Raw genomic sequence first — 24,815 nt, 5'->3', positions numbered from 1 at the left:
GAAAATGAGTTAAAATATATGGTTTCTACTGAAAAATGAAGAAAGCACAGATTGTCCCAGTGTGACGGCAGAGCTACAGTCAGTGCTCGGAGACAAAATTCTGTGTCACTTATTCATTTACAAACTAAACCACAAAATCGTATGACTATATTCCATAAGGCATTATGCCTATAAGTTACTGTGGCTAAAGTCAAAGGACACAGAACCTCTCCGTCTTATAAATAGTTGTGCAAACAGCAGCAGGTAACATCCAGCTGCAGCTGAAGGATCCTTTCACTCTTAAAAATCTTGTATCACAGTGTCCCCTTCTGGCGAGTCCGGGCTACACCCGAGCTTTAAGCCTCCGGTGTGGAAATGGAGCACGATTACTGGACTCACTCTTGTGTGTTGATTGTGAGGGGAAGAATCATCCACGAGGGCGTGACTGGAAATCTCCTGCTGAATTTGTGTGAAATCTTGTGTGAAAATTCCAGCGGGAGGGCATTAAAGAAAGAGTTGTTCTCGTTGGATATTCGTTTTTTGATGGAGGGGAAGAGCAAGCACAACTGAGCTCTTCCATCTGTCTTCCATCTCTTCACAGACCCTATTCTTCGGAGCATACTGCCTCCCTGTAAGCCCCAGCACACACACACACACACACACACACACAAGCCACAAGCCACTGGACTCTCCACATCAAAGCCTTCCATAAAGGCCTGGTTTTGGCTTTGGAGGAAAAAGATGGATAGTTTTATATTTTATATTTCTCATCCATTAGACTCTGCGCTTCGTCATTCAGGCCCTGCTTGTTTTCTAAGCATGAGGATTAAAATATCTCTCTCCAGCGAGAGAAGCCAAGAAACATCCCCCATAAAAAAAGGAATCTAAAAATTTGAGATGTGTGCCTCCAGGGGCTGTTTGTGCTGTCCTGAAGAATACAGAGGCAATTTATGCTCGGCCCAACTTATTTCCATACAGCACATCACTTCAAGTGGGCTTATTTACATCTGTTGGGAAATGAGGACAGTTTGGTACCTTACTGCTGAAATGCATTCTGGGAAGCTGCAGACTGAACAATCAAGAGCGTCCCCGCTCGTATGAATATTCAACGTGTCTATGCAGATATATCATAACAGAAAACATTAACAAAATAGCGTATCAAAGTGTAATCAGATATATTGCATGTGCACCGAATGAAATATGCATGACAAATTGGCTTCAGAGAGCACAGAGCAGGCAGGTCCTCTGAACCCTTTGCACAAAAAGGCTCATTGAAATTCCTTTCATTATGACTGTGGCACTACAGAGAGACGGAGAATGAGAGGGACGGACGGAGAAGTAATGGTTTCTGATTAGAAAGGCAGGGAAAAGCCTTGCATCGTGTACTGGGATATAATTACAAGGAATTATGCAATTTCACCTCTGGGGGGAAAAAAAGTCAACAAAAAACACACGAGATGAGCATTTAGTCATTTTATTTACAAATGTTACTGTTTGCCTCGATCAATTTAGTGCGATATATTCTTCACATGGAAACCTGCTTGTGTGTACAACTCCTCCATCCATCAGTGAAAACTGCAAACAGCTGCTATCCAAGCAGACGGTTTTAAATATGTTTTGAAAGGATCCTAATAATCTTAATTGCTAATCCCACCAATGAAAAGGCACACAGACGCAACGAGAATACATTGGTCGACAGACCTGTTAATACCACAAGACTCAGCGGAAAAAAGAAGAAGCAAGAGTGAGACGAGATTGAAACCTCAAAATATCTCTCAAGATCTCTAAAAATCTGTCATTACAAAGATCTGCCTCAATAATCTTATCGACAATTTAACGCTTTGACTAGTTTCGTGGCTAAAACATCAAAACTTGCGGATGCATGCAGAACCCTTACATTTTGTACAACTGTAATACTTAATAAGATATAGACACGCTAAAGTAGATAACTTCTTTGCAAGCTTACCCTCTCAATCACACACTGAAAATTAAAAATAAAACGGATTATAATTTGAGTCAACCGGAAATTTCTGTCGCCATAAATGGAAGTATGTCCAGACCAGGTGTCCCCGGCTGTTTGCAGTGGCTTCGATGCACACGTTAAGGGGTAAGGGGCTCAGGGGTTGTTGTCACATGTAGTCTCTTCATCAATCTGCTGGAGTACAGTCACGTCACATAGTGGTTGGCTGGCCAGCTGGGAGACAACACACAGCAGCATTAGAGAGAAGAAAAGCAACACGACGTCATGCTCGTCACGTTGATTTGCGCACTCACCTTTGAATCGCACGTAGCAGGTGTTACAGAAGAGCTGCTTGTTCCGTATTCTGACCTCGGCGCCGGCTGCCGACCCTCCGAGGTCACGCTTGCAGTCGATGCACTGAGGGAGTTTAAGAAAGGGAAGAGTTAGAGAGCTACTCAACCGCTGGTTAAAAGCTATAGACTAGTGTCCAAGTCCAAAAGGTGGAGGGATGAGGACAGACAAGACGCCCCCTTGATTGTATGAAGAGAGAGAGAAAAATGGAGGGAAAAGGATAAATGAGAGTCGAAGATTGGCAAGATGGATCACTGTTCAGATGCAGGAGACCGAGCTCGAGTGAAGACCAGAGTTCAAGGGAAGGATCAACAATTAAGCGTTGGTAAAAAAAAAAAAAAAAAGAGAGAGACAAAGTGAGGGAGAGGTCGATTAGTTTGTCTTGCAGGGTTTTGGCACAGAACATACTACTTTGCTCAAGCTGTGAAAGAGATCAGGACCTCGAGATTCACCAGGATTTACCAGGTTAGTCGTAAAAGAAAGGAGGAGTTTGGAGGAATCGAGGCCGAGGTGTGTTGACGGTGTGCTCCGGGGTAGGGGGCCGACACGTGGCCCAGCTCTCACCTTAAAGCAGCCCAAATGATAACAGAGCCCGAGGGACTCGATGATCATGGCCGCTCCCTTTCCCAGCGGGGTGTCACAGAACGTACAGATTTTCCTGCCACTCACTGACCTGGATTACAGAACGCACAGCTGTGATTTTTAGAGCCGAGCACATGTGCACAACGCATGTATGCATACGCACACACACACACACGCACACAACACATGTTCACACCATGCAACTGTTAAACTGATAGATGGCTTGTTTGCTAAAGGTCAATATTGGCCTTTTTTGTTAAATAATTATCTTGGATGAGGGCCAATCACGTCCCCTGCCAAAATGGAGCAGGAGCACCTCCATGACCACAGCTCCACAACATTCTGTAAAATATTTAATAATGTTTTTGCATTTTTCATTCCTTTAATTGTTTATTCCCCTATACAAATCACTGAGTAAACAACTATTTATACTTTTGGCACGGAAACAAATTGGCAAAAGAATATTGGGAAATCTTAGCTTGACTCTTAAATGATCAGTGCCACGGTGTTGCTTTAGAACACATGAACAAAGATTCACACACACTCAAAACAACACTGTATGTTGACAGTGGATTTAAACAGGGAATCTGTAAAACAAATAAAAAAGGAGTGTACAGCATAGTCAGAGTTTCACCTGTCAGCTGTGAATACAGAGGGTGAACGACACATAACACAATATCATACAACAACGTATCATATTAGGTTCAAAAGCAGAACAAGTGAAATCAGTTGAGCTTCAGTTGCCCTTTGCCACCACTCCCCCTCCAAAGTCATGGTTTATCAACACCACCTGGAATAAGACGATGCAACCCAGTATACCAGTGAGAGGTTAGTTGTTGGGGGTGTTAAGCGAAAGCAGCACTGTTAATATTTACCTGCTCTGCTGCTGAGGGGCGCCTGCCTCAGACGTGGGCTCTGGGGAGGTTGCGGGTGACAGAGAGGACGGCGAGGACGGCGAGGGGGACGGCGACTGCCGGGACCAAGGGGACGAGGGGGTTCCCGCCCCGGCTCGCAGGGAGCCCATGGAGTAGGAGGAAGGCAGGGTGGAGGAGCCGGGCCGCTGGGCCCCCGACGACCCGCCGCCGTAAAAGGGAGTGCTGCCGGAGAGCGCCGAGTTAGGCCGAGTGTAGTTTTGGGCGTGAGTGTTGCTCCTGGGCGTCCACGACGAGCGCCAGGAGTTGTAGGAGGCGTCCAAGTTGTCGAGAGACTCACCTCTGCAAAGGCCACACCCACGCCACACCCACATTAGCCCGTTAGAGGCATTTAAAAAGTCTGGCTACTAACTGAACCTGTGGTTTTAGAATATCTGGTCCGATCAAATCTGCCAAGATAAAGTCAGAGTAGCCAGACTAGTAAATGTTGTAATATTTCTGTGCAGGTAACACAGGATATTAGTAAGGGTGAAAAGCCAGCCACCACCATCACACAACAGAGATGAGATTGTTTCACTCTAACCAGACCGTACCTGCGCATGGGCGGCACGTCGGACTCATCGGTGGCGGCGGTGGTGGTGGAGGAGCGCTGGCGGATCCAACTTTTGTCCATCAGCATCGGAGTCTTCTTCTTCATCTCGTTCAGGATCTGCTGGCGCTCCAGCTCCGCCTGCGATGCCGACTGCTGACCCTTCTTCTCACCCACCCCGCTGCCCGTCACTGCACCCAGAGAGGAGAGGGTGGGAAACTCAACATTATGCCGCGCTCAATGAAAACACTTCCGGGAGGACAAACATAGATCACGACTGGCGAAGAGGACGGGTCAGAAACAATGAGGCTGTGATGAAGTCTGGTTGGAAATCGCCCTGCAATCAATGAGTTCATTGTTTTTTTGCTGCATGCAATTTTTCCGCTTGGCTGACTGATTGATGCACCATTTGATTGGTCAGCTGTTAATCAAACAGCTGTAGGTTTTTGATTTCGTAGATCATCACAAAATGAGAGCGGATCGGGGGGGGGGGGCCGAGCCCACCTCTCTCTGGCTCTCTGTATCTCATGGCGTTGAGGATGTTCCTCCTCTCCATCTCCAGCTCGGACGCCGCCCGCTGACTCCGGGCCTCTTTGTCGAGCTCGCTCCTGGCCTGCTCCTGCAGCAGCCGGTGAACCATGCCCCCCGGCTGCACAAACGCACCTACAGTAGCGCACGGCCCAAATGCATGTGCAACGGCACAGCGCATACGTTGCTTTTACAGTTATATTTTCTAAAGTTTTAAAACAACAAGTACGAAGAGAAACTAAGATCTTATATTGCTGTTGCATTCACAATCCATCACTTTTTTTCATTAAAGGTGAAATACAATGATGGACAATACCTTCATTTAATAGAACACTGACCTTTTCTCAGAGGTTTTTCCTCTTCATCAAGCTGGGGAGATGATTTAGACTTCGTCCTGTCAAATAAAGGAAAATAACTGTTATTTTAAAAAAAGAAAAGAAAAGGAGCCATACTTACACGGCTATCTTTATAGAAGGTTTTATAACCTTTTTATTACCACCATAAAATATCAATCAACTTCAATTTTGAAATGTCAAACCCCACGGTGAAAAAAATGGTTATATAAGAAAAGCGCTGATTGCAGACAGCACAGGTCACTCCCCGCTCAGCTGGAGACATAACACACTTATTGGAGGCCTTCCAATTTCATGAGCGTCTATATAAAGAGAGACTGTTTGAATGATTCAGTTCGAATGGAGCCATAGAAACAAAGCATCGAGTACCTGGACACACGCTTTAATATGTGTCAGCTTTGTTCATTACTGAGAAATGTATTGAAAATAATACAAAAAAACACGATTACTGCTCCAGAGATATACGTGATGTCGAATGATGCACCTGGTGTATGTGTTTTAAGGTGAATGACAAATTGTTCTCGTTTGATAGAAACTGGTGTTGGTGTTGGGCAGGATTATGTGCTCGTGAGACACTGTTTTGGCAGGTTCGGTGCAATTCAGGCAAGAACTGAATGTGTTGCCAAGATGACTCCTGTGCAGAGAATTACATAAAGCACTCAGAAAAAGGTGAACCTGCAGCTGAAAACCTGGAGAAGCTAACGTGAAAGCAACACTTATTCATTTACAATTCAAATGCAACCGATTACACCTGAAATCCCCCTATTTAATATTCATAAGCAGTATACAAACATTTAATGGAAGGTTTATAACACAATTTAAAGTACTGCTGTTATTACTTCCTATACACTTTATATTTTTACTCCTGTTTTATTCTTATCTCGTTATAATTCACTTTTTCTATTCTAGTTTTACTTATTTTACTAAATTGATCTTACTTGTATTGCTATAATTATTTTTGCACTGGTGTAAGTACTTATACACTTTATATGTATTACTCTATTGTATATATAGCTTTATAATATATTCTAATGTTTTGGAATTTGGAATTAATAAACCTTATCTTATCTTATAATGTAGTTGTAAGCAAATATAAGGACATTTTTAAGTGCTTATTAAACTTCTTCTGTGAAGACATATTGTGTATTATTACAACTGCTTTTTAGTATATTATCCTTAATTAATTATCTGTTCATACAGGGACCTTCATTCATGAGAGGCCACGGGAGGAGTTATAAGGGTTAATTAACCTATTTGCCAACAACTATTTATTAGTTGTTCATATACTGTACTGCTCTTAAACACTTAATTGGGGGACATTCAATAAACTGTTGCCCATTCAACCTACTCAACTCATTATCTTGAAATACTATAATATAAATTATAATCATTGTGAGGCACTTCAATCATTATATGTAGTATTAGTACTTATCAAATTGGGAATAAGGCGAGCAGGTTTTATTGGGGCCAAAAGCTGATTAGCTGCATACAGAAAGCAGCATTATCTTGTGACTGCAGACGCAAACACAATCCCTGTTGGACTGACCTGTCTGTAAAGGACAGTGATGGCGGCACACTGGCAAAGCCGGAGGCCCTTTGGTGTTGGGAGTGTGTGGGGAGAGGTGGGGCGAGGGTTACAGCACAAAGGTGGAGGACAAAGCACATGCAGACACGTTAGTCATGTTAATGCACAGACAACAAAGCAGGTTATGTCAACTATGTTATTATCCACATGATGGACGTATGAGGGAGACGTGTGAGGGGAGTAGAAGGAGCGGTGGTTCTACTGACCACTGCTGCTGCTGCTGCTGCTGCTGCTGCTCTACCAAGGCTCTCTCCCGCTCCCTGCGCTGCTGCTCCACAGCTTCCTGCCGCCTCCTCTCCTCCTCCCTCTCCTCCTCCCTCCTCCTCTGCCACTGCAGCTCCTCCTCCACCCTCCTCTTCCTCTCCTCCTCCTCCTGCCTCTCTTTTGTCTCCCTCTCCTCCTGGAGCTGCCGCAGCTCGCGCTCCTCCTCGTCCCTCTTCCTCCTCTCCTCCGCCTGCCTTTGGCGCTCCTGTTCCTCCTTCTGCTTTCTCTCCTGCTCCTCCCACGGAGGAGTGGGGGGCTGGCCGACGGGAGAGAGGGCCGAGAGTGGGCCGACGCCGCGTCTGCTCACCTCCAGGCTCCCAGGCTGCAAGAGAGAAGGGAGGACGGGAAAAGAGGAAGCGTTCAACCCACAATGGCATTAGTCTGAACTTTATCAACCTCCAGGAGGAACTGATCAACGGTGGAGGAACTCGTGTTTTGAAATTCCAATCAATGGGGAGTTTTTGTTGCAAAACTATAAGCCGTGAAAGACTTCCGTCACTACGGGAAACATAATCACACATGTTGTGTGTGTCCTGTGTGAATATCTCCATGACAAGACATTGTTCTGCTCTCACTCTATGGGAAAATAACCTGCATTTAAAAAAAGCCAGAAATACCAGCCCCAAGCCACGTAACTGTATCAACAAACACAGAACATGTATTAGAATACATTTAGAGGTCAGAGCTTATTGTCCCCTTTTAATACAAATGAAATCCTTTTGTCACCTCTTGTTGGTCAACGCTCTTGGCAACCTCCTCCTGATCCTTGAGCCACTCCTCCTGCAACTTCTCCTGGTCGCGTTTATATTTCTCCTGGAAGAAAAAAGCAGGGAGAGATGTCAAAGTTCACCCAACTAAAATGACACATGCAAACACTCACATAAACACAAAGACAATGAAAGAAATATATATTGTTCAGTACAGTGGGAAGAAAAAGCAATTCAAATAAAAACTATATTCTAGCTGTATTGTATTCAGGTAATTCTAGGATCACCAACATGTTATCTAACCATCCAAGTCTCACTGGCACATCATGAAATCAGGCCGTATATCCAACAGGGAACAACACTGGAGGAGGAACAAGCCTTCGCGGCTACAGCGGCTCTGCTCGGACACCTTTGATCTCCATCCAGAAATAGACCCTCGGAAAAAATGTTGAGACAGGGTTCTACTACATTCAAGTCGGATACTCGACAGATGCCTTACTTTCAGCTGCCGGATCGCTCTGTTAAGTTTTCTGTCTTGAGCCCATTAGGAGCAGTCTGCTTTGATTGAGAGGACTTCCTGGTCTGTTATTTCAATCTCTGAACCCCGTCTCATTGTGAGATGGGGCACATGGACAGATTCCCGGATGGGAAGAGTATTTTAGATCAAATGGATTGTGAGGCTGGTATTTTCAGTTGTATTAATGGACTAAGGCCCACCTAGCTGAAACGAATGCAGTCTAATATACCAGTCCTACAGTAAATCCTACCTTTGTGAAGGTTATAATGTTCAGTTTCTGTTTCATGGTCATTCTAGCGGGTGCAGGTTTTGGCACTGTTGAATTGTAATGCGTTTTACTGAGAGGTGTACACCAAATATTAGAATATTGTGTATATTTGGGCCTTAGAATCTGAAAAAAACTCAAGGAAATTGATATTTGTCTCATACAGATACACATAGTAAATAAATAAAAATAGAAATAGCAAATACACACTGCTTTAAAAAAAAACTTTCCATTCTCAGATTTTTATTTGACACAATTGTCTTCAATCTGTATTGTTTTAATTGCATTTTGTTTTCTTATCTACCTCCTTGAGTGTCTTTATTTCATTGCGTTGTGATTCATCTGAATTGTTGCTTTCTTAATATAACACAATACAATTTAACAGCACCACAAACTACAGAATCAACCCCTCTCTAGTACACTTCCAGTGAAACCTGGACATTGTAACCTTGACTGCAGGGCTGATTAATTACCCTGCGTTAGCTTCAGCTGCGTACACCTAGTAAACTGGCAACTGAGTGCATGTTTGCATTTCAACACCCATGCTACCATACTATTTAGTATGCCATGTAGTATGTCTCAATACCTAGCATGTCAAATGCAGCACGCCAAAAAACACCAGGATGTCCTACTACTGCATCCGGTCACATTTATCCATCAGACGGTCAAAGTTCAAGGCCCATTGTTATGACATAGTAGGATGTCCCAGTTATATGCATAACGTCAGCGCTACTCGAGCGTGCCCTTATGTACCTGTAGGAGGCGATCCTGCTCCTTCTGCCATTTCTCTTGTCTTTTGCGCTCCTCCTCTGGGTCCCAAGACCAGCGGCTGGAGGACGGGGTGATCGAAGGAACAGGTATCTGCAGACGGAGAAGAATCACTTTGTGATATTGTCAAGTCACTTTTAAATAAGACAGTTTGTACAATTGACATTATATTTGTATCCTTAGACCCATGAGTATTTGATCTAACTCATAAAAAGGAAAGCTCCCTGCAATCAAAGTCATTTTCAAATTTGAGATTCATTATAATGGGTCTATACTTTGTAATAACTGTGCATTTAAAGATGTTTTCCTGCTATAACAGAAAAAACAGAAACGGCCCTCTATACACTGATAAGACTACTCACATCTGGCATTGCAGACTCTGATCCTCCTTGAAAAGAAAAGAAAAAGCATCCAGTCAGTACTTCTGGCATGCACAGGCAGAGCAATAGAAGAGAAGTTAACCCTGAGGCAATATACTGTAGCAATCGCAAAGTTGACAGGCTTATTACATTTTCAACAGAATTTTAACTCAAACGGCAAGTCCTCTTTGAAAATGTCAAACAGTAAATGATGTTTTCAACAAGCCCACCGAGCAACAACGGTTAAATTTCACCCGCTAGGACTTATTGATTCTCTCAATCCAAGATCAGCCACTGGTTGACATTTAAATTGGACGCCAGGCCCAAGAGGTTCTGAATAGGAAAATCAATAAACTGATTGTAAGGACAACAAGGCCAAACAAACTGGAAGGAAAAAACACACGTGTGAGCAGCATGCGTACACAAGGATGCAGACACATACAGCGCAGCCAGTCTGAAAGGTTACCGTACGGTTCGATACATGCAGGCCACGGCAGCAACGGGAATGCTTTCAACTGCATGCGCAGCAAAGTGAAGAGTGTAACCATGTGTTAAACCTGGAGCATTCGAAAAAAACACCACAAACACTGCAGGATACCAAAGGTTTGTATTTGTGGTTGGTACGCTGGCAAAGCGTCTGACATGCTGTCCAGCCTTTGGAGCTGAATGTGCTACTTTTATACTGTTTTGCATTTTTCTTTTCATTTATACAGGGTTTCTTCTTCCCTCCAAAAACAATAAGCTGTGCATTTTTATCAGAAAATGATTCCTTAATTTGACTCCAAAATAGCACCAGGCTCCCCCGGTTGGAAAAGCATGTCAGAGTCCCAGTTTGTACCAAGCGAAGGTGAGGAGGTCACTGCACACTCAACCCTGTTTACCACAGAGGTAGACCAGCGCACTGACACGGGACCCCGAGACACCTGAAGGAGGGGAATCGGGCACAGCACAAAAAGGTAAGCTCTGGCAACCAAACAGAGCCATGGAGGAATCTATTTCAACCCGGACGGCTCATAATCAATCGATAATGCAACTTATCAATTGAGCATGAGGCTGTGACCGATGAGAAACATGCAAAAATCCCGTGGGAAGCTGAGAGACAGAAGCACAGAGAACCAAGCCACCAAATCACAAAGAAGTCATTATTATCATTATTATCATTAAGAACCACCCCGCCCCGATTTGGTCAGTCGTCTTTTCTTTTTTTACCTTTTTCAAAAAACTCTGACCTCCGTTTTAAGTTTTTCAAAGATATGGGTTCTGACTCTACATGAGAGATGGAAAAGAGGAGATATACCATTTTATATTACCAACACAGGAATTACACACACAGCACTGCTGTATCACAATAATACGTTTCAGATAATGTCACATCTTTTTGTTACACAACACAGTAAATGTTCATCAATAACCACAACAGTCCAGTTTTTGCAAAGACGTCAACAAAACCCATCGGTGCGTTTCCGTATTCAGCACAGAAATAGTTGCCAAGATCAATTCCATAACCTTTCTGATTGTGTGCTCTGCTCTTTACCTTTGTTCCTCATGGTCACCGCCTGCTCACGGAAACCTCCATTAACTCTGTTTGAAGCCACGTCCTGCAGGGGGGAGACACGGCGGGGCGCCCGCTCATTAGAAGGGCCCACAATACAGAAATAAAACTTGATCAAAACCCGAGAGAGTTCACCCCAGGTCACTTACTAGGACTGGGTGGGCGGCGGCCTCTTCGGGGAGCAGCTTTTCCATGGAGGTGAAATCCAGGCTGGAGCTGATGGCGTTGGCGTCGGAGTAACCTAGAAGTATCGGATGATCCATACTGGTCAGATTGACGGTCTTATGGCTTTTAAATGGCATGGGAGGTTGATCTCTGTCCCAGTCTGCATGCAGACAATGCAATGGCAAAAAAAAATAGGATGTGTGTTTCTGCACATAAAGCCACGTATTCTGTGCCTGTATATATATATGTGTGTGTGCGCAGTAGTAGTCGTTAGGTATTTGTGTACGTGAAACCCAACATTTGACAGTGAATTGTCTATTTACATAAAGAACGCTATGAAGCAGGGGACAAGGTTGCTGTTATGGTGTTATTACAGAGAGCAGCAGGGTGTGACAGAGAAACCTTCCCCAGCCATGCAGCCTATTAAAGCTTTCATAAACCCACACAGTGTTTCTAACAGGCTCACCAAACTATTTGAACAAGTACTGGCTGTTAGCTCAAGTCAGCTACTCTGGGTGGGTTATTCATATTTTTTTGGAAGGAGACACTGACGTAGTTGAAACAAGTAAGCCTGTTACACTAACACCTAACACTGTGCAAACAGCACTCAGGGGACCGTGGACCCTGAGATGGGTTAAGTCTCCACAAGGAAAACACCGTACAGACAGGAATGCTGATAAGAGAGAAAAAGCAGAAGAGGAAGAAGAAGAAGAAGAAGAAGAAGAAGAAGAAGAAACAACCAGTAGGAATAAAAAGGAAAAACAGGACAAGAAAAATGCACACAGGGAAAAAAACCAAAGTCTTCCCTCGTCAGATGAGAAAACAAACAAACATTACAGGTCCTTCACTGCTTAGCTGTCATGAAATCATTCATGGATGATTTCACAATAGTTTACGGACCAATTTAAAGTGTCAAAACTGTTTAGCAACGCAAGCGGCATAAGCAGCGCTGTCAGTCCAGGAATGTGACCCTTAAAGTGGTTCAATTCAATCTCCCGCAAACAAACAAACACACACACACACACTCACACACACGCACACACACACACACACACACGCACATACACACACACACACACACACACACACACACACACACACACACACACACACACACTCACACACACGCACGCGCTCAGACACACAGCGTTCACATGACTCACTGTTCCTGCCGTGATGGCGTATATCCATGATCAGACTGCCCTCCTGCAGGGCCTCCTCCATGCAGGACTTCCAGTCGATGTAGCTCATTTCTGCCACCTTGTGCCCGTTCACCGTCAGCACCTCGTCCCCGACCTGAAGCTGGCACATCTCTGCCGGGCTGCCTGCACGAGACAGAGGATTACTCATAAGAGCTGTCATGCTTGCACAAAGCAGCGGTTGTTTTAGTCATTTCAGTGAAATTGAATTTACAAGAAATTATCAAGTTTTTGGACAATGAGACTTTTTAATTCGAGTTTCAAAAAAAATCTGTCTTCAAGTTTTTAATTTGTATTATTTAAATGACAAAAAATGCAAATGTTGTTAATATTGACGGTGTATTTTGTGTAACAGATACTAAACAGTGCGGGAAGCTACTGGAATTCAAAAACTGCCTCTTCAAACATTTCCTTTACATCATCTTGACTTTTCACTACCGCCAAGTGAAACAAGACAGAATATATGTTCATATTTCTACCAACTAATCATATTAAGATCAATACTATTGGTTGTGAACATTTGACTGTGTGTCTTTACGTTGCTCTGCATGGCTCATGCGTGCATGACGTGGTTAATAACAGCACGGCTCATTTACTGCACGGCTCCATGTGCAGAACCGTGAATGAGGTCATTGTACTTTTGCATCGTCCTGCTTTATGCGTGCAGTTTTTGTCATTTTTTAGCGCTTTATGTCACTTAACTGGATTTTGAAACATCTCACCAAAGGACTGCAGCTAAACAATTTGCCAGCTGGTTAACATATACAGACATGGTGGTTCATGTGCATTGTCCTTACAAATACAAATTGAAATTAAACAAAGTATGATGCATCGTGACAAGTACACTGTAGGTTGAAACTGGTGAGACAAAGCTAGACTATTGATGCGGGGTGTTACGAGTATTAGTGAAACCTCACTAAATTACATGAGAAACGAGCGAAGGTGGAGAAAGCTCAGTAGAAAGAAAGGCTCAGACCCAGCAGATCTGACCCAGATAGACGCTGCCCTACATAGGTCTGGCAACGCCACTGCAATGGACTTGAAAACCTGCTGACAACCATCCAGCAGTGCCTGGCCGTCATATATATCAGCGCCTGGGCACTGCTTTCCAATATTACTGCTGTACTGTATCTGTGAATACATCAGGTGAGATGTGACCGTTTGATGTTTTTTTCTTCTTCTTTGAACCACTGGGAATGTTGTGAGTTTAAGGCTGCGAGTTTGGCTCATCGGCACGCATTATACTGGAAGGTGAATAAAGCTTATATCCTGTTTGTTTGAAGGTACGCCTCTGCTGTTACCTCGCTGGATGGACGTGATGCGAGCTCCTGTCGAGTCCCACGCCGCCTGGAAGCCAAAGTCTGTGCTGCTGTTGGGCTTCTGGTTCAGGCTGATCCGCATCTCACAGTAGTTCTCCTTGAAAACCAAACAGAGCAACACAGGTGAGTAGAGGCGAACTCAAAACACAAAAAAAACGACACCAAATAAAGGAATGTGTTCCTGACTTTCCATCGCTGCGGAGATCGCTGTGTCAGGTTGTGTTGTCTGAGGGTACGCAGGTCTGCTTTGGCAAGAAAGCCTTGCATTAATCATTTATGGCTGTTGATTAAATGCCAACCTGTTGCTATTCTTTCATTTCTGGGTTGCATTATTCTATTATTTTTAAGCAATCTTTAAATTGAGAATAGAAAAAGAATGAAAATCTGATTTAATGACGCATTTGGGTTCACTACTTATTTACCAGAAAGCCAGACACATTCAGTGACTGTTCACATTGTCAGTCATAAATAAAATGTGTTTAACAATCCCCACTCGTCAATATACAAGCTGATCGGTTTTATCCACAGCAGGTAACGTGACTACCTGGCTGGCTTCTTTGGCTGGAACAGGACTGAGTGGGGCTTCGGTCTTGACCTGAGGAGGGACGGGTGAGACAGTCTTCATCGTGGTCTTGTCTTCCTCCTCCTCCTCCTCCTCCTCGTCCTCGGTGCTGTGGGCCGAGCTGGAATGAGACTGATGCTCGTCCTCAGAGGTCATGAACTGGTGATAGCGGCTCGGCACCGCCGATTTCTTGGGAGCGACGGCGTCGCCGTTGACGCGCTTCTGGGGTTCCACCTGTCCAAGGTGAATCCAGATGGTCAAAGGATGCACACTTTGAGTCTTTGAGATAATGTAAAATGAATTCAACGGCACAGGGCCGTTTATAAAATGCTGATAATGGAGGGAATGGGGGGGGTCAACTCTCTAACTGAGCATGAAACTATTTCATAATCTTTACCTGAAAGTCACTAACTGATCTGATGAAACTGTGACAGTAATGAATGTGATGGAGGCCTAAAATAGCAGCTCTGGCAGCTGAGTTAGCATTATAAAAACACTAGTTTCATCTATTATTCATAAAGTACAGTAATCAGATCGGACTCTTGGGTAACATCGATGCCCTCAAAACACCTGAACAACAAGGCAAAAGATTTCTTACTGCCAAACAAAGACTCTCTAGATGTCCTTCAGTCACCTTGTGCTGCACTGGTAGTTTGTATTTAGAATGATCAAGTACTCACTGTAAAGGGTCGGGGAAGAGGCCGTGGCGCGACAACCGAGGTCAGGCGCGTGCTATCCGGTCTCTGGTAGCTCCTGGGGAGGGAGGCAGAAACCCGAGACACCCCGGGAGGCTTGGGTTCCATTGAGCTGGGCTGTGGTCGTTGTTTGTACAGAGAACCGGAGGAGGGGGCCCCCGCCTCAGTCTGTGCTCCCGACAATGGGCGCCTCGGCTCGGGCAACTTTTGCTGGGAGCTTGAGGAGGAGACGGCGGCCGCAGTCTCCACTGCCTTGACTGTGCCGGTGCGTTCTGAGACTGAACTCAGTGAAGGTGCTGCTGCTGCCGGAGATCGGGACCTGTGGAAAAAGCTGCGGCTGGTGGGAGTGATGGTGGTGGCGTCGCTGCCTGCAGGACTGTCCACAGTGTCAACTCCCTGTGAGGTGGGAGGGGAAGCGGCCCTGCCAGTAGTCAGGGAGGCGGAGGGGGGTTTGTCCTCTTTCCGAGGAGGCTCCGGGGATTCAGAAGAATAGTAAGGAGTGTCAATGGTGTAGCTCCTGGCGGGGAGGGCTCGGGTACGAGGAGAAATGACGGGTTTGTCAAATACGTCTTCGCCGTCCAGGTAAGACAGAGATCCAATGCGACCACCAACGCTGTTTTTTCCTTTATTTTCTCTGAGGACCGGACACAGGAGCAGAAGGATGGGATGAGGAGGGGAAATAGGAGGGGGAAAAAAGTGGACAGTGATGGGTGAAATTAAAGACAAGGGTGGAAAGGGATGCAATTTAGGAAGATGAAGGGTACAAGTGACAGGAAGGGGAGTGAGTGTCAGGGAGGAAAAGAAAAGGGTTGAAAAGAGGGGTGGGGCAAAGAAGGGGGAGGCAGGTTGTAAGCCGTCATTAGATTACACTTTCACATTGACTGAAGGCACAATTACAGAGAGTCTCCTCATTCACTCCTGCACAAACAATCCTCTAGTCTCTGCGTTTAATAGCCCAAAACGTCTCATGCACACCTTTTATTCTATTACTTCAGCAAAGGATCCCCCTCCGAGGGTCAAAAAAAAAAGGTGTAGAAGAGGAACAAATTAAGCAGGTGTTGCTTTTTTGGGTAAAAAAAACAGGATAAGAAAATAAAAATATCAATCTACCGATAGATTATGTGATCAAGGTGTTTTCTCTTACCTCTCCTCTTGCATCTCCTTGAAGGTCTTGGATCTTCTGCTGCTGGACGTGCTCTCCTCTGTTTTCTCCCTCTCCTCTTTCTTCTTCACTATATCAGAGTTGACACTCCTGCGCCTGTTCTTCCATTTGCTCAGGTCCTGTAGAGAAAAAGGAAGCCCGTCTAACCTCATGCACCATTTTTGCAACAGTTAAAACTTAGATCTGGATAAAAGCAGAGCGGTTGTGTTGCGTGGCTGACTGTACAGCTGGGAGGGAGGGAAGTTGAGAAGGAGAGAAAACCCACTCAGAATGGACTACATTTGAAGGTGTTCTATTTGTGTGCTTTAGGCTCCTCCCGGCTCACCTCCCCTGTGTATTGGGGACTGTGTGACCTAAATGCTGCTTTAAGACTCGATTATATTGCCAATGACACCAATCAGACTGCTGACTGTCACAGCAAGTCACACAAACATGGACAACTTTTTATCACTCTTAATTTATCCACCTACAAATTGAGCGCTTGTGATGCATTGATGGTGTTTAAAATTGGAGCACCGCTGCCCTTTGAAAATCATTTTCCAGGATTAACCTGTACCCTCAAGTCAGCTTTACATGGATTAATGTATTTGTTTTCATTCCAGGGTCTCTGTCTTACATCATCTGTCCATATTACATCATAAAAACGGCCCCACATGAATCATATCGTTAGTATTTACAGGAAGTGGTGTTTCCTGCCACAAACACTGATTTGGAAATGAGGACAGTCCATAGCCAGAGGGCAGCGCTGCACCAATCAATGTCAGCTTCCGTCTCTGGCTTCTCTCTGAGCAGCTCTCTTTTTACCCTGCAGGCCACATTCTGCACCACAACACCTGCTCTCCTGATTGCCGCACGGATCCTTCAGATCACATGCTCACCTTTCACTTCTGAGTTGGGAACAAAACTCTTTTCCTGCCAGAGTCAGATTGTCTTGATTTGTAAAACAAGAATGTAGGGATGGCGGACCTCGAGCAGACATATTATTTACTCACATCCTGCCACTGATCCTCAGTGTCCTTTCTCTGCTCGCGGTGCTTCTGCAGCTCCTCGTAGCGAGACTGCTGGACAATGTTGGGGTCCACCTGGATATCGCTTGTTGATTTACTCCTGTGGACAGAAAGAGTTAAGAGAGTTTTCAAAAAAGTCCTTGAGCATCAGCAGCTCAAGTGAGAGGTGGATGGGACGTTTAGTTTGTATATCCCGGCAGAAGCTTTACAAGGTAAAAAAAAAAAAGTTAGCAAAGATTGCATGCATGACTGTTGTGTCAAATAAACAGTAAAAAAACACACCAAAGTTCAAGTCAAAAATAATTTCCACCTTTTACCTCCCGTCCATATGTTTGGATGCTGATGCTGAAAATAAGTCGGATTAGACCTTTAACCTGTAACCAGGTGTTAGTTTGCAAACACAGCACACGGGTCACCCACACAAAAATAAATAAACGTAAGCTAAGTGTGTTAGTAACATGTATCACAGCGCTCCCCCGTCATGCAAAAAGAGCAGAGTCACTCACAGCCTTCAGAAAAATGCACTCTTTGTCCTCTCTTAGCTGTTGAGACGTACATGTCTCACACTCTATCAGTGTGGACAGACTAGCGCTCAGTCAGAACTCTCACTGGGACGCGCTAGAGTTTAGGTGGATGACCCAGCTTATTGCTACTGTGTGCATCTTTTCACTTTGTTGCTTTGTCAATAGAGCTTTGTGGAGCACCAACCCCCCCCCCCCCTCCACACACACACACGCCCCTGAACTTGGCCCTGTGCCAAACAATGCACTGTGTTGTGTGTCAGCATTCAGCAGCCGGTGAGTGAGAGCAGCAGCACAAAAGCAAGGGGGCGGGGGGGGGGGGCTAGCAAGGTGCAACTGCATGGGGGGCCAGAGTGAATGCAAACGTGCCACATCCCTGGGAGCCCGCATCAACTCACCCGTCGATACTCTCTTGCGCTTGCTGCTGTCTGGGGAACCGGAGAGAGCCAAACACAGACAAAGTCACATTTCTGTGGAGGGAGCCTTTGACAGCGAGTGTGTGAGAGTGGCCCGGTCAAGAGCTGCGATTAGTCACTCTCAGACCGGATCATCCCCCACCAGCTGGTGTGGGGCCACAAATGTATGTGAACCCAGCTAAAATATGACGCGGCTGGTTTTCACTTCATACACTGAAGAGGTTAGAGTTTAAAAGTACAGTTCACCCCAAAATCAAAGATACATATTTTACTCTTACTTGCACTACAGCCTAAATCATCTTTGATTCTGGGGTGAACTGTCCCTTTAAAGGTGTGTATATCGTGCGCTTACAGCACCAACTTTCCTTTCCCTGACATTTGTATGGGGAGTTGTGCAGACATGCATGTCTCTAAACAATGCTGCCTTTCTGGAGACTCCAACATGATGTCACTGGTCACGCAGCTTTAACATATGGAAGTGAAGTAAATCCAGATGGCCTTGACTCAGGTTAAATGGTTGCTTTGTGCGTGCTTGTGTGTGTGTGTCTGTTCATGTGCAAACGCTGCAGTACAGATTTGTGTTCAGGTTACCATGGAGTCCACGAGTCGCATCTTCTCTCGGAGCCGTGGGGAATTTCTACAGGCTTTTCCAAATCGGTTCAACAGACTCGACTGCATTTCTAATCGGCCCAGCTCGGCGCTGTAAGCGTGTTCAGGACGCTATGTTCGGATATTACTCAGGCTTGAACCTTTCCACACTCTCGTGCTGCTGGACTTGGAGCTTCACATGTCAGTGTGAAGTTCCCTCTCCTGAGGAAAACAACACTGAACTCTGGACAGGTCCGTGTTACTGTAGGTGTTAGGTGAGGTCAACAAATGGCCACGCATTCCATCACGAGAGCACGAAGTCTCTTATTTTCTTTATTAAGCTTGTATTTTTTTTTTCCATTCACACGCAAACTCGGTCTGACAGGAAAACAAAACCAAAGACTAAATGCAGAACTCAGGTCTGCTTTAACAGAGCTCATGATGTACCAAACAATATTGATAGTGTTTGTTCAAAAATCACACTTCAAAAACACAGTAGTGGTAGGTTTCCATGCACAGTCTCTCCATCCACTCAGCATGTACATACCACGTGTTGCTATGATAAAATGAACCATACCTCCATCATGCAGAAAAACCACAACCAATGTCATCGGGACTTTGACTGCGGTTTCTTATTGACTGGAAAAAGAATTTCAATTTTGAGGTAACAACAAACATTTAAAACAGGAAAATGTTCAGAGCTCTTGCCGTGCCTTCGTTGCAGTCTATGTGACAGACCCAGTGAATGCTGAAGGCACCTACTCGTTTTCATAAAGAAGAGCTTGAAGAGATGGCCTTCAGACCAGTCGCTCACAAGTTGGATCGACATGCAGTCTGGACCGCTTCCCTATCTGAAAGAAAATATTCCAATTCTGAAATGGCACTAATGAGTTTTCACACTCTACAAAGTCAGGAGGAACTAACAGGCATGATCTGTCTTTACAACTTCAGAGCAGCCAGCCTCTCCACCATGAGCCTCTTCTTGTATCTCAGCCGACTGGCTTCCCTGATCTCCTGCATTCTCTGCAGGTCGCCTTCGCTGCAGGAGGACGGCACTGAGGGCACCATCTGACTGGCCGACGGGTCTCTCTGTGAGCTCCGGCTCTGATCGGAACAGAGTTTCCGGACGAGCATGTCATCTGTTTTAGGACGCGCCTCAGCCTGATTCGGTTTATGTGCTGCTGCCTCCCGGGTCAGAGGACACGGGGGGCACAGGAGTCTGGCCTTGAGATCGGGAGGCAGAGCCCACGGCTCCGGGACGGGCATGGGGGCGTAGTTGTCCGGTGCTCCCGAGAGAGGCCGCTGTTGCTGAGCCTGCTGGGTTTTCTCCTTGCGATAGACCACGTCGTCCTGCTCGATATCGGGGTAGTGGTTCTCATCGTCGCTGGCGCTGCCGTGCCGCTGGGTGACGATGTTGAGCTGCGGCTCTGACGAGTAGGGACGGCGGTTGGCCGACAGCTGGGTCTTTATCATGGCCATGTCCGTGTTGGACTGGAAGGCCAGGGTTCGCCTGGTGAACATGTCGTCGTTCTCCAGGTCGGGGGAAATGCTCTCATAATCGAAGGGGTCCGGGGGCTCGCGGGGGTCTTGGCGCCCCAGGAGGGGCCACCGCTCACATTTGACCAGTCTGGGCCCAGAGGCGGGGTCCACTGGGGCAAACGCCAGAGGGGGGGTCATTAACAAGGGGGGCTGTATCTCGGGGAGGTGTGGGAGAGTGTGTGCTTGAAAGCGAGGACTGCAGGGGTTGGGCAGAAGGAGAGAGAAGGACAGAGAGGTGATGAGTGCATGTGAACTGGATCAAAGAGCAAGAAAAGGAGGAAGAGATACATCACGCTGCCATAGTGCTGATATTTGATTCAAACAGATGTTGATCAAATCAGGATCACTCTGGTGATAAATAAAACTGCGACGCTAACTGCCATCACTGGAATAGCCGAATAAAAATAGCATAAAGCTGAGTTACAGCCTATTTTCTACAAAGGTCGGTGCAAGCGAAGTGCTTTATAAAGTGTGTTAGGGCAACCTCGACAGTATATAATATATACTATATATTATCATTAGTATATTAGAAAGCAGGTCGTGAGCCCCAACAGGGGCCAATCATATTCCTTCTTTTGAAATGTGGATGCTCTAAAACATCCCGTCATTGTCACAACCATGCAGCTGTATGGACCTTTTCCCCACAACAAGGGTGGCGCGAGCCGAGGCCTCGTGCGTGTGGGGGTGAGAGGGGGAGGGGCCGGAGGGAGAGCGGGCAGAGGAGAGCCAAGGGCTGACGTCACAGTCGGAATCGTCCGACGAAGAGCCCGACTTCTTATAGCTACAGCCAAGGACGGCGGGGTGGAACGAAGAGAAAGGGAGAACAGGAGCAGAGAGAGAGTAAAAGGGAGGGGGGGGGGGAGAGATAGGAGGTGATGGCAGGAGAGGAGAAAGGAAAAGTAAGTGGGAGGAATCTGTACAGGAAATGCAGTGAATGACAGAATCGTAGGATCTAAAAAGGTTAAATTGGCATGCAATAATTGCAAAGTGGAAAAGAAAAAAAAGATTGTGCAAGAAGAAGGGAATGCATTTTATCCGTATTGCTACTCTGTCAAATGTAATAAAGTAGGTATATATATGAGAGAATTCCATGATTGATTTCAACGTCCTCACACACCTGAAGCCTTGCATCTTCTTGTACCAGGGTCTCCTCTGAGAGCCCAGTTTGATCTTCTGTATGTGAACATCTTCTTCGGGCGTCCAGAACTTTGGCAAGAACTTGTCATGCACTTTGGCCACGGGCTGGGGATTGACGCCCATCTTGCGGGAGTAGAGGTCATCCTGGACGGGGTCAGCGTAGCCCACCTCGTCGTCCTCGTCCTCGGAGTCGTCGTAAATCTCCCTGAACAGGCTGTCCGCGGACAAGGGCCGGCGGTGGTCCACCCTCACGGTGACCTGCCGGGGGGGCCGCACACCCCCACTGTTGACGCCGCCGCTGCTGCTCGAGGGAGACAGCCAATCACACGTGTCAAAAAGGCTATATTCGGCAGCAGCACAGCACGCCAGTCACGCAAAGAGTTGCCAAACAACCTCAAATGAGATGACGCAAGGATTAGCAAACCAAACGCAAGCTCAAAAACCAAGCTGTAAAAGAGGCAAAAAATTGATTTGAGGAGTTAATGTCGCCAAATCACTCCTCCAAGCTCATCAAATTCAGGAGACGCAAAAAAAAAAAGGACGTGCTGCAGCAAATAAATCTCAAAACAAGTCAAACAGAAACCAACTTTCAGGCGAGTACAGAGCTCTGTTAGAGGCAGCACACTACAACCAAGGGCGTTGCTCATGGTTACAATCAACCATGCAAACTGAGGGTAAGAGAAGCGCTCTAGTTCGCTCTCATCAGGCAGGCACATCAAAGTCACACAGTTGCTTCATGTTCTCTGACCTGAGGCCGGTCACATTCTGTTGAGGGGCAACATTGGGAGTCATAGTGACCTTAGGCCAGGGGCCCCTGCTGGCCCCAGGCGCCCGTCCCGCCACCAGGGGACTGACGGGCACGGCAAAGTTGGTGGGAGGAGCCGGGGAGGGGCTGTGGAAGCGTCTGCTGGCGAGGTCATCCAGGACGAGGTCCGGGTCCGGTCGGTCTGCGTCCGAGTCGCTGCCGCTCTGGTACTCGTAGGCCCACTGCAGATGAGCCGCTGGCGAGGCGCTCTGGGACGCCTGGCCGTTGCCGTGGCCGTCGGAGGAAAGCCTTGTTTCACTGAGGTCGCCGCTCCACAGGAAAATTAAAGACAACACCGGTACACAACCAACGTCGACCATTCAACACAACAGCACCACAATCACCCACATGATGGGAAAGGAGACAGGGTCAACTTTGAAGCACAGCACTTTGTGTGTGAACACTTTGTGTTACTTTGCTTTTAAGAAAAGAAAGAGGAATCAAATGAAACAGCACCTTCAAACACAATCAAAGCATTCACTGGTGTGTGTCACAGTACCTGGTGAGTGTGGCTTCCTCCTCCGTGTACGTGGGGTTGGCCCAGCTGCGCCGGCTGTCCTCATTGCGCTCGGCCCGCTTCTTCCTCAGCGGAGCGGGCACGTAGGCCGAGGGTTTGTCTTTAGTGGGCAGGAACTGGTTAAACTGGGAGCTGGCCTTGGGCGTGAGGGTTACTGACCGGCGGTAACTGAGACCGCTCTTGTTCTCGGCCATCCTGACGACGGAGTCGGCCTTGGTGTCGCTGCAACAACCTGGGGCAGAGACGGAGTGGGACGGGGTGTAAATAATCAGATTGTGGGAAATAAAGAAATAAAGTGGGAGAATAAATGGAGGAGACGAGGAGAAGTAAAAAAGGAGAAATGAGGGGAGAGTAGAGAAAAGAGCGAGGGGGATCGTGTTGTGTGTTCTGGCGTGACTCTGGAGGAGTAACAGAGGGGTGCAGGGTGGGGAACGGAGGCCTCCTCATTTACAAGCCGCTGTGGAATGTCTCACTTCCCTGTCCTGCAGCGTGTGTGGGGGGGGGGGGGGGGGGGGGACCACTCTGAGATCACTGACCACTACTTCAACCTCTCAAAGCATGCTACTTTTTTTGTCATGAAACAAGATTGCAGACAAGCTTTTGTCGTTGTTATACATCTCCTTCTTTGGGTGCTTTTTTCACTGAAAACATTCACTTTCAGGAGCACACCACTAGATGGCAATAGGTGTTTGTTTTCACTAATGGGAGGCAACTTTCTCGCTCCTTTGCAGCATAGCTTTCCAGTTCACAAATATTTGAAGTTCTGGACAGAACAGAGATGAAATTTGAGAAAGTCTGAACACTTAAATGACAATCTGCAGCTAGGATGTGATGGGGATAAGACAAAAACATGCTTTGACCTCTTAAATGCCATAAAGTCAGCTTTAGATTAAAAAAAGAGAGAGGTGAAGAACAGAAGATTCAGATATGTTTGTGTAGAGATGCAAACACACGAGGTCTCTTACCCTCGCTGCTGCCTTTAAGAGTGGTGTCAGATGAGATGATCTGGGGTCGGGAGCCCAAAGAGTCCAAGCTGTCCAGGGAGTCGTCTCTCCTGTGTCCTCCTCCTCCTCCTCCTCCTCCCTCTCTCAGTTGGAAGAGCTCCTCTCGCTCTGAGCACCAGCTGTCTCCAAAACCGCTGTCTCTGACGTTGCCGCCTTTCTGACTGGACGATTCCTGCAGAGCCTTTCATATACACACACACACACACAGTCAGATAATGGGCTGCCAATTACAATATTTAGCTCAGCAGTGTGTGTGTGTGTGTGGTGCGTTAGAGGTCTGCACTGTCTGACCTCTCGTTCCTGCACACTGAGTGACTGGAAATGCTCCAGTACTGTCCATAAGAGACGATGCATTCACTGCCATCTCTGTCAAAACAAATGGTGCCATGCACCGTGTGCCGTTGATGACTGTTTACTGCCTGAAGACATTTTTGATGGCTCTTGAACACATAAGCAAGCCCCGGAGCCACTTTAACTAGCATGGCTACGAACAAGCCAAAACTTGAAAAGCTTTCCAGATCTTAATCCACCGAATCCTACCAGACAACACAAGTCCACAAACTAAACCCGGCCTAACCCCGCGCCACTGAACTTGGATTATCATAGCTAAACGTACAAGACGGCACGGTAACCGACTGCTATTACTGAAAACCCCTGCAGTCAGATTAAATTATAGGGGACTAGCGCACCATCGCCTTTAAATCTATGTGAGAGCAAAGTGCCAAATTCAACACTGGAATGAGCAGGGGGGCAGGAAACGGGCTCCTTCAAAGAGAAGAAGCAGCTATTTTCACCTGCAAATATGAGCCGACTGTGCGACCGTGCTGTAAGCAAGATTTGAAATAGCAGAGGCAGAGGATCGGGTCATTTATGACTTAACGTAGCTTTGGTTTTAGAGGCCAGCAATCCGAGGCCCGTCGACCTTTTCACAGCCATTCCTCCACACAT

At 46.3% G+C, this 24,815-nt stretch overlaps 2 protein-coding genes across 2 annotated transcripts in view; both read right to left on the bottom strand.

Annotated features, from left to right (window-relative positions):
• Positions 1–1,437: 1,437 nt before the first annotated feature.
• Positions 1,438–24,815, bottom strand: part of lmo7a (LIM domain 7a) — a 46,073-nt gene continuing 22,695 nt past the window's right edge. Inside the window, exons 7-29 of the mRNA XM_076081877.1 lie at positions 23,829–24,048; positions 22,846–23,095; positions 18,260–18,289; positions 17,326–17,440; positions 16,316–16,452; positions 15,157–15,805; positions 14,459–14,710; positions 13,897–14,011; positions 12,560–12,721; positions 11,381–11,556; positions 11,214–11,277; positions 10,889–10,945; positions 9,683–9,708; positions 9,306–9,413; positions 7,790–7,876; positions 7,006–7,385; positions 5,200–5,255; positions 4,838–4,996; positions 4,338–4,524; positions 3,748–4,086; positions 2,855–2,963; positions 2,254–2,356; positions 1,438–2,173 (exon numbers count right to left, since the gene is read on the bottom strand). Of these exons, the coding sequence (XP_075937992.1) occupies positions 2,151–2,173; positions 2,254–2,356; positions 2,855–2,963; positions 3,748–4,086; positions 4,338–4,524; positions 4,838–4,996; positions 5,200–5,255; positions 7,006–7,385; positions 7,790–7,876; positions 9,306–9,413; positions 9,683–9,708; positions 10,889–10,945; positions 11,214–11,277; positions 11,381–11,556; positions 12,560–12,721; positions 13,897–14,011; positions 14,459–14,710; positions 15,157–15,805; positions 16,316–16,452; positions 17,326–17,440; positions 18,260–18,289; positions 22,846–23,095; positions 23,829–24,048 (3,804 nt within the window). The 3' untranslated portion in view covers positions 1,438–2,150. The remainder of the gene's footprint in view (positions 2,174–2,253; positions 2,357–2,854; positions 2,964–3,747; positions 4,087–4,337; positions 4,525–4,837; positions 4,997–5,199; positions 5,256–7,005; positions 7,386–7,789; positions 7,877–9,305; positions 9,414–9,682; positions 9,709–10,888; positions 10,946–11,213; positions 11,278–11,380; positions 11,557–12,559; positions 12,722–13,896; positions 14,012–14,458; positions 14,711–15,156; positions 15,806–16,315; positions 16,453–17,325; positions 17,441–18,259; positions 18,290–22,845; positions 23,096–23,828; positions 24,049–24,815) is intronic.
• On the bottom strand, positions 19,805–22,666 carry LOC142938651 (LIM domain only protein 7-like). Its single transcript, XM_076081965.1, has 4 exons — positions 22,290–22,666; positions 21,522–21,842; positions 21,039–21,185; positions 19,805–20,657 (listed from the first exon to the last, which is right to left on the bottom strand). Exons 1-4 carry the CDS (start codon positions 22,664–22,666, stop codon positions 19,805–19,807), a joined length of 1,698 nt encoding a protein of 565 aa, XP_075938080.1.

The sequence above is a fragment of the Anarhichas minor genome, unplaced genomic scaffold (genome assembly GCF_050575085.1).
Source record: "Anarhichas minor isolate MPS153535 unplaced genomic scaffold, ASM5057508v1 ptg000087l, whole genome shotgun sequence".
Lineage (NCBI taxonomy): Eukaryota > Metazoa > Chordata > Actinopteri > Perciformes > Anarhichadidae > Anarhichas > Anarhichas minor.
The sequence above is the reverse complement of the archived record's forward strand: the minus strand, read 5'-3'. Positions and strand labels throughout refer to the sequence as shown.

Excerpts from the sequence above, each read along its gene's own strand:
- LOC142938651 (XM_076081965.1), bottom strand. The coding sequence starts at position 22,666 with ATGGTCGACGTTGGTTGTGTACCGGTGTTGTCTTTAATTTTCCTGTGG. Across the intron at positions 21,186-21,521 it reads AAGAAGATGCAAGGCTTCAG|CTATAAGAAGTCGGGCTCTT; the intron begins GTGTGTGAGGAC and ends CCTTGGCTGTAG. Across the intron at positions 20,658-21,038 it reads ACCCTTGTTGTGGGGAAAAG|TTCACATGCACTCATCACCT; the intron begins GTCCATACAGCT and ends TCTTTGATCCAG.